Below are 9,059 nucleotides of genomic sequence, written 5' to 3'. Positions count from 1 at the left end.
TTCATTCACAATAAAAGAACTCATCTTAACCCAGTGAGTCTAAGAGAGACTTGCAGTCACTCTGAGAGTCCTGGCATCCGGTTGCCTAGGAGCTCATTCAGTTCGCTCGGTGCCCTCTGGACGAGCACTCGAAATCTTGGCGCGCCACTGAAATCGACGCCACTTTGTTGTCACATTGGCGCACACAACCTTTACTGCGTTAACACTGCCATTTTGACCACCTGACAGTTGTAAAGTAGAATTAAAACAGACACACGACACACACAGATGAATGGTGAAGGAAGATTGATTCACCGCAGTAAGTGATACAGAGTGCAATGTAAAAAAATATTGTTGTTCTTATTATTATTTAGGGGAGCTTAGGAACATTTTAGGGTGGCTTCAGCACCCCTGAATAGGCCTAACAACGTCAGTGGTGCAAAGTAACAGTTACTACAACGTATTTTTCTTTTGCAACCCTCATGTACAGCCAAGACATATTTGGTTTAAATAAATTCAATGTGCTGTTTTATTAGGCAGGTTAATTAGGGGGGAACATAAATGAGGTAGCAAACAAACAAACAAACCTGGAAATGAGCAAAATCAAGACTGAATGGATTTTGAGTTCAGCTGTTGGCACTGAATGAAAGTGCTGCTGCAAGCGATTGAAGCGAGAACTCTCCCTTTTCTCGGATGCAAACAATTAAATCAGTTCATCCGATTCAAGCTGTTAAATCTCATGTGGCAACAGTCCCGACTGAGTGTGATAGCTATTGACAGATTGGAACAAAGACACAAAAGTAAAAGGGGGCTTTGAAATTCTTTTTCTTTGGCGTCATTAATGAAATACAAGGCCTGAGAAAGTTATGAGTTGATGCACACACTGCTGATGGATAAGATAAAAGCCAACAATGACACATAGGGCACTCTCACACCTGTAGTTCAATAGACTCGGTGCAATTTGGGGGAAAAGTTGCAACATTTAGTAGGTTTGGTTTGTGTTCACACTGCACTTTGTCAAACGCACCAAACACAGCAACATTGCTAACTGCCTTGGTTGATGTTCACTCTCAAGAACACAGCGATCATCTGCGGCTGGTTTATTGGAAGTTCCCAGCACCAGCTGAAAGAAAATCAGGGATGAAGCCTTTGTCACTTGTGAACCAAAGCTATGGAACACACTACCTAAAGATATCAAGGGGAATCACTGCATTCTTTCTAAAGAAAGCTGTAAACGGTATGTCTTCACTTGACCCTTTACTTACGACATGTGGAAAATTCAGACAACTTAGGAGCAACAATGTTACTCTCTGTTTAAACTGTTCTTTAGAAACCTCAATGAGTGATATGGGAAGACTGTTCCATATTTTCGACCCTCTGTATAATGCACTAAACTAGTACGAGTTGCATACTGGTGAAATTTATTATTAAAAGTAAAAATATTCCAAATTTGCTAGGGAAATAACTTTTTTATAGAGCTACAAATGAATAAAGCAATTTGAAGTTGATTCACTTGGTAAACACTAAGACACTTACTTTGACTTAAGTAAAGGATCTGAATGCTTCTTTGGTCCGAACCAGAGTTCAAATGAGCTTTTCACACCGCCCCAAACGAACCAATCAACCAACCGACCAACCGACCGAACAACCAACCAACCGACCGACCAACCGACTGACCAACCGACCGACCGACCGACCGACCGACCGACCGACCAACCGACCAACCAACCAACCAACTTCTCTCTCTCTCTCTCGATAAAAACAAACCAAACAGCTCAGGTCTGAAAGCAACCTCAGTGGTGCCGCCAGGATTCTATTCAATAGTACGCACAACAACTGCTCGCCTACTAAAGCACCTTACGGTGTCAGGAATCTTGATAAGGTTACAGCTGGTTGTTTTATGCAAAAGTAGGGCAGCATAGTGAGGCAGCTGAAGAAGATAATGTGTGTCTGCGTGAGCTACAGAACTGCCCCTTTGTGTTTGTCTGTGCTGAGAAACCTCTTTGATTCAACACAAAGTCTTCACTGTGTTCCTGCCCAGAGGAAAAGGACCCTGCTGTTTGAAGATTTAAATGTGCACATGGCTTTGGTCAGATGTGCCCAAAGAAGAGAGAGTCTCAGTAGGATATGGCTGGTATGACCAGCCCGCCGTGCCGCCCCGTGGGCTGGGGAGCTCATGGAAACAAGGCGAGTGTCAGGAGGACGTCTGAAGAATGGTGCATGATGGAACCATTAAACTTTATGTGTTGTGTTTATATAATTTTCAAAAGGGTACAAATAAAAGATTCCCTTCACAGCAGTTGGACAATTTGCTTTAATCTGAGGCATGCACCGCCCATTGTTTACATGCGTTCATACATCTTTACCCATGATGTCATTATCAACAAAGGGCAGAAGTTCTTGTAATGTACGCTGTTATAGAATGAATTCATTTACCATGATAGGGATCAGCTAGAGTCAACGAGAAATCACAATCAGATGACGTTCTTGTTTCCGTTTCTGAGTGGACGAGTCTCCATCCATGTCTAAATATTAGGATGTGTGCGTCATAAGAGAGGCGAACAGCCACATAACCACCTTAAGAAACAACAACACTGCACCAAATGCACTGTGTCCTGTAACATTTAGAAATGATTTACTGGTCTTCCTCTTTATCAGTGGTGGAAGAAGTATTCAGATCCTTTACTTATCCATTGTGTTGTCTTCCCGTCAACCAAGAAAAAAAACAAATTTTCAACATTATTATCGCTTTTTCCCACATTTGTCACTTTTTCAATGTTGTGGGTGCTTTTTTAAAACTGTGTTTTTTCTTTTTCAAAGGTTTTTGACATTTTATTGTTTAATGACATTTTCATGACAATTTTGTTTTACTGAAATTGGGTCAATTTGACCCAAGGACAGCATGAGGGTTAAGTAAAAGTACTAATAACACATAACAATACTGTGTTACAAGTACAAGTAAGTCCTGGCTTGAAAAAGTAAAAGTACTGAATGCTGAAAAATCCTCTGTTTAGAAACTGAAAACGATCCAAACAGTTTTGTGTTTAATGGTCTAGTCACTTCAGATGTACTTGTGGGCTTTTATATTATTGGCTCAACAGGTAAATGTACACAGTCACATTCCGACACTGCTCCTTATGTACAAAGGCCTAAGTGGGCAAGCACCAAGCGGGTGGCAGTAGCTCAGTCCGTAGGGAGTTGGGTTGGGAACCAGAAGGTCACTGGTTCAAGTCCCCATGTGGACCAAAAAATACAGAGTTTTGATTGGTGACTAGAGAGATACCTGGGCACTGCCAGGTGCTCTTGAGCAAGGCACTACAACCCCCCCAACCACTCAGGGAGCTGGCTTAGCTGGCAGCCCACTCGTGTGTGTATTTCAGGCCTGTGTGTGAGTACTACCAAAGTGTGTACACAGAGTTACATCAGGTTTGAATCTGTCTTTGGACTTTTGGTTGCTAACTCAACCCCCTCTAGTTGTTCGGAGTGGAACATCTGTGTGACACATGAACAGATGGCTCGGTAACATGACAGCTTTTTGTCAGAGAGAACATGTCTCTTCAAACAAACAACATCTGACTCACTTAGAACTCAGGAGGAGAGTCTGTTTAACTGTCACTCCGGCCGGCCGTGGACCACAGCACAGCTCTCAACTCAGGGACACAAACGCATCCAAAAAGCACAACTTAACAACAATAAAACACAGTTTCTTTGTCCTGCAAGAGCGCATCAAGAATCCAACAAGACTCAGGTCTACAAGCCAAAAGCTCCTCCAAACAGAGATGGTAATTTCTTCAGTTATTTCTAGATAAACGAACAAAAGTGCTCTTTATCATACAAAAAACATTCAATATTATTCATATTATGATAATACAGCTACAAAGGAGATTTTTAAAAATCTTTTATAAAACAAATGTACGTTTCCTTCATTAAAAAGATTATTTTTGTGAAAGAGAATAGATAAAAGAAAAAGAAAACAGCGTACAGCCTAAAATGTGACACTAAAAGTCTGTAATGATATCAGAAATATGTCTTAAATCTTTAAATAAACTCTCATTGGATTAGGAGAGGCACTTTTTTTAACTCAAGTCAACCCTGACTGTTTAGGAGTAAAAATTTATTTTCTGTTATCCAGCTTGGGAAAAAAGGCAAGATTTACATCTTGAAAGCGAAACAGCATCATATTAGTTAAAGTTATGAAACATATTCAGACATCTGCTCTCAAAATAGCCACATTTTAAGAGGCCATTTCCCTCTGTGGAGTTCTTTCAAAGATCTAAACTGTTCATGGAACACGTCTTATTTATCTTTTCCAAAACAGATTTATAGTGTTTTGGAATAAAACGTGTCAGTGAACACCTGCTGCTATCTGAGTGCAAACAGACGAGCATCACATGGATAGCAGCGATGGTCGACGCTGCGTGAAGGCTCTTAAACTTTATCTTTTATCTATTCATCTTCCTGACTATTTGTTAGAAATGCCTCTCCTGAACCTGGAGGTGCTCTATGATGTGAACGCTGCAGAGCTGATAACGTTTCCTCTCGTTTCGCCCTCCCCCGCTGAACCTATTCTTCACACACACCTGTTTGTGTGTGTGTATGTGTGCATGTGTGTGTGTGTTTATGTACATCTGTGTGCGTGTCTGTGTCTGTGTGTGTCCCCTGGTGAACCAGTTCTTCACACACCTGTGTGTGTGTGTGTTTCTGTGTCTCTGTGTTTCACCTGCTGAACATGTTCTTCTCTGTGTGTGTGTGTGTGTGTGTGTGCGTGTGTGTGTGTGTGTGTGTGTGTGTGTGTGTGTGTGTGTGTCCTATGCTGTTTTTCACACATCTGTGCAAGCACGACGGGAAAAAAAGAAGATGGCATGACGGGGAGCAGCAACACAGGGGTCATCATTCCTCCACCCTCATTTAGTCTGTGTCCCTATGATAGTTTAAGTGATGAAAGCTGAAGTCCAAACAGCTCTTTCATGGTGATGCCCTCTTGGGAGCGGCTGCCTGGTGCACAGCTGCTGGAGAGCAAAAACAACATGGAGGAGGGAGGGCCGGCCTTGCAGCCTCCATCTAATCTAGGTAAGAAATCACGTCCCTTATACTCTTGTCATCTTTTTAAAAGAGTGTGTACTTGTGCTTGCGGATTTGTTGCACAAAGACCACGATAAACTCTGGAATTCCAGGCTAGATACCAAACCTTCTAAAAGGGGTGCGAAGACACCAAAGACGTCAGCTGAACGGCGCAAGTGTTAGCTTTTAGCTGCAGAAGACGATGTGTTTCTACTCATTACGGTTATAAAATTATTAAATCATGAATCAGAGATGCCATTCTTTGTCATGTAAGTATGACAAGGTCGATCTTAGTTAAGTGCAAAAAAACAGTAACAGACAGACTAACATTCGAATAGTATTATATGTGGCCAGGTTGGATCAGTAGGCAGAGCAATATAGCAAAATAAGGAAGAAATGAATCTACCAAGTGATCTGTTTTATATGAAGGTAAGATTCTGGACTGACTCACAGGGAGCTTCTTAATATGAGATCAGATCAAGACTGGAGTACATTTGTCTAGCTCAGACTTAAAAAACAGCTCAGAAAACACACCATCAGTCATCCATCAACATATCATTTTGTTATCTACTTGTGTAAAATATGATGAGATGATGTTTAACAGCAGAGAACTCTGTGGTGGGTTGATGATGTTGATCAGTGGAGTCAGACAGCGGTAGAAGGCTCTGCAGAGTTTTCATAGGTCACCGTACCTTCATCTTTATTATACAGCTCCTGTGAACATGGAGCAAAATAAATCTTGATACACAGATCCCAGAAACAGCTGGGTTGTACTGCCTTGCTCAAGCAAACAGAGTAATGGTAACTGGAGCAGTTATTGGATTACTTTCCTAACACACTCCAAACCTGTGAGTCCACACAGTCAAACCTCTATTTCTTTTAAACACTTTTGATTGACTCTCCAGCTCACACTACTTTACATTCAGGAAATCCCAATTAACCTGACACTTCTCATTCAGCTCCATTGTATTAGATTAGCAACACACATAAAGAGGTGTTGACTCAACTCCATGTTCACTTTGGAGGCTCTTGTTTGTGCTGGTGTTGTATTAAACTCCATTACATGGGGGCTTCAAAAGGGCAATCTCTACATCGGGTCCTGGGACTCTTTATACTGCAGACGCAAAGAGACGTCAAGAACATCTTGGAAGCCGCTGAAAAGGCGTCCTATTGGCTCTGGATTAAGAGGGGAGTGGCCAAGTAATCAACTTTGACACAATCGGGGGCTTAACAGGGTGATCTCTACACAAGGTCTGGGGACTCTCGGGGATCTGTGAGCTGCAAACACGTAGAGCCATCAAGAACACCCTGGACGCCATTGAAAGGACTTCCTGTTGGCTGTGGGTTAAGAGGGGTGATGAGTGGCGGAGTAAGCTGCCTAGACACAAGTCAGGGACGGATCACCCCTGGCAAGGTCACCTGGACCAGGGTGTCTGATAAGACTCGCAACGCCTTATGACCACAGGTCCATCACTGACGATTTTACATTTTTATATCCTGTTATTTGTTATTTATTTATTTCATAGCCGTTTTACATCTGTGATTTTTAGATTGCTATTTTGCTTTTATCAATGAATCCTTTGCTGTCCTAACCACTTCAATACAACACATGGTCTATTTTCAATGGTCTAATTCTGGCTTTTGTATGTGCACAGTTAAAAGTGAACAACAAATATCACAAACTCTGTAAAGTTATAATTGTACAAACTTTCAGTCATTCGCTGTTTGAACTCACAACGTTGTCTTCCTTGATGTTTTTTTTGCTTAAAAACCAAAGTAAAAGTCTCTCACCTTTAGCTCTTGTCCACATTGACCACCACAACACTTGTTATGAGTGCTGCTAAACCCAGAGACACGACGATGATCCTCCACCTGCCTGAAACAGGAAGTTAGAAGTGTTAAATATAGTCCGAGGTGTTAAGATGACGAGCTACTTGTAAGCGTGTTCTTGTGCTGTCTCTATACCTCTAATGTCTGAATGAACAAAGTCTCTTGTGCCTGTATGTCTTTTTCTGACTGTTAATGTAGTTCTGTTCTCTTCAGTTACCTACTACTTGTCATTGGTGATTAATTGGTAGTCTGAGATATTGTAGTTGTTGGATCATCACCTTAACCACAATAATAATAATAATAATAATACATTTTATTTATAATGCACTTTTCATCAATAAATCTCAAAGTGCTACAGGTAGAAAAAAGAAAATAAATAAAAGGAAAGAAAATGTCAAACTGTTCAGTGAGAAAAAAAAATCTGCACAAAACAAATGACAGAATGGTGAAATATTAAAACTTCGGATTGAAACAAATACTTAGTGTAATTATCCACATAGTGATTTTAACAACCTGATATCACAGAACTCCGGGAAATGAGCACGGCCCCTTAACTCAAAAATCTGTTGCAGTTTCATGAAATTGCGGAAAATTCCGTGATGGTCCCACGGATGAATTCCATGAAATGAACACGGCACCTTAAGTCAATGAAAAGGTCGTGGGTGGGACAACAACGGGTTGGCTTTAGGAAAAAAAGAACAAGGCGGCCATGGCAGGCGGGTTGGGTTTAGGAAAAGAAGAACGGTACGGCCATGGCAGGCGGGTTGGGTTTAGGATTGTTCTGTGCCACCACCACGTAATGCGCTGCTAACAGTTTGTGATCATTCTGTGAGGCCAGGCTGGATTTTAAACACTTCATCGTATTCTCACCGGGTTTCTCACCGGAGGACTGAAGACGGATGAAGCTGGAGAGCTGCACATCTTGATCATGTGTTACTTCGCATTTCAATAACTCGTAATGCTCTGACTTCTGATGAAGGTGAGATGTTGTAAATGTCACAGTGCCTGAACAGTCAAGCTGTGTCGTCTTCATGTCAGTCTTATTGCCTTCACACAGCCATTTCACTGTGTGTACACACCCACCATATGTCAGCACGGAGCAGAACAAGGTGACCGTATCATCGTTCTTCTGTTCAGTCACTGGTGAAGACGGAGACATTAAGAGAGACAGACAACAATGGTCAAAATAACTTCATCACTGTAATCATATTTATTGTAATGTTTCAGTATATTGTTCTAACAAAACAGTTGGATGTAAATACTCACTGGTAACAACAGACAGATAAACCACTGTGCATTCACCATCTAGTTCTCCTGATCTGAACTGTTTGCAGATATACCGACCAATATCTTCATCTGCGACATTCTTTATGACCAGAGAACATTTCTCTGTAACTCTCAGTCTGTCTGATTTAGCTTTGGCTTCTTCCTGAATCCTCCCGTGTTCAAACAGCGTTACTCTGTTCCCTGAACCAGTGAAGAGCCATTCAGTACTGTCACACTGATCCTGATCATCTGTCACATTCAAACAAGACAAAGTGACTTCATCTCCAACTCTGACAGTGGAGGAGGAATACGTCCCAGCTGCTGCTGCTGAGAAAAAGAGAGAAATGTAAAGGTTATGTTCATGTTTAGTGGGACGATCATTTCAGTTAAGTTTGTAAATGTGTCTCATGTTTGGTTTACAAAAGTTCACTAAACGCACCACGTTACAACAAAACTTGTATTCTCTTACCCCTGAACTGAACCTGCAGCATCAGCAATGAAGACATAATCCATCTGATCCGATCCATCGTGATTCTCTCCTGGTCTCACACTCTCAGATGTCAAACTGTCTGATGCGCTGCGTCCTAAAAATGAATATAGCATCTACTTCCTGTGGTAATGATGGAGTCACTTCCTAACAATGATTTCATCTCCTCTGTTACCTGATGAAGTGATATGTAATAGTCTTATTCTCTCTGTGATAATCCCCTGACTTTTCATTATTATTCTCATGAAAATCTCTTCTGAACGTAGCCTGAGAGATTATTTTAGACGCATTTACATGTTGCATTGACAAATGTTCGAGCCCAGTGCAAACAGAAGTGTTCAACCAACCAGTGGGAAGGTTTACTACGAGAGCTGAGAGAACAAGAACAGGTCCGCTGATCAGAGGCGAGCTGAAATGTGGTCTGTGAGCTGACAAG

General features: G+C 41.5%; 1 protein-coding gene across 1 annotated transcript; it reads right to left on the bottom strand.

Moving 5' to 3' along the window:
* Positions 1-6,842: 6,842 nt before the first annotated feature.
* On the bottom strand, positions 6,843-8,663 carry LOC116706671 (uncharacterized). Its single transcript, XM_032543619.1, has 4 exons — positions 8,606-8,663; positions 8,137-8,493; positions 7,741-8,010; positions 6,843-7,148 (listed from the first exon to the last, which is right to left on the bottom strand). Exons 1-4 carry the CDS (start codon positions 8,661-8,663, stop codon positions 7,108-7,110), a joined length of 726 nt encoding a protein of 241 aa, XP_032399510.1. The 3' UTR covers positions 6,843-7,107.
* Between the last annotated feature and the right edge of the window lie 396 nt (positions 8,664-9,059).

Source organism: Etheostoma spectabile, chromosome 18 (genome assembly GCF_008692095.1).
Source record: "Etheostoma spectabile isolate EspeVRDwgs_2016 chromosome 18, UIUC_Espe_1.0, whole genome shotgun sequence".
Taxonomy (NCBI): domain Eukaryota; kingdom Metazoa; phylum Chordata; class Actinopteri; order Perciformes; family Percidae; genus Etheostoma; species Etheostoma spectabile.
The sequence above is the reverse complement of the archived record's forward strand: the minus strand, read 5'-3'. Positions and strand labels throughout refer to the sequence as shown.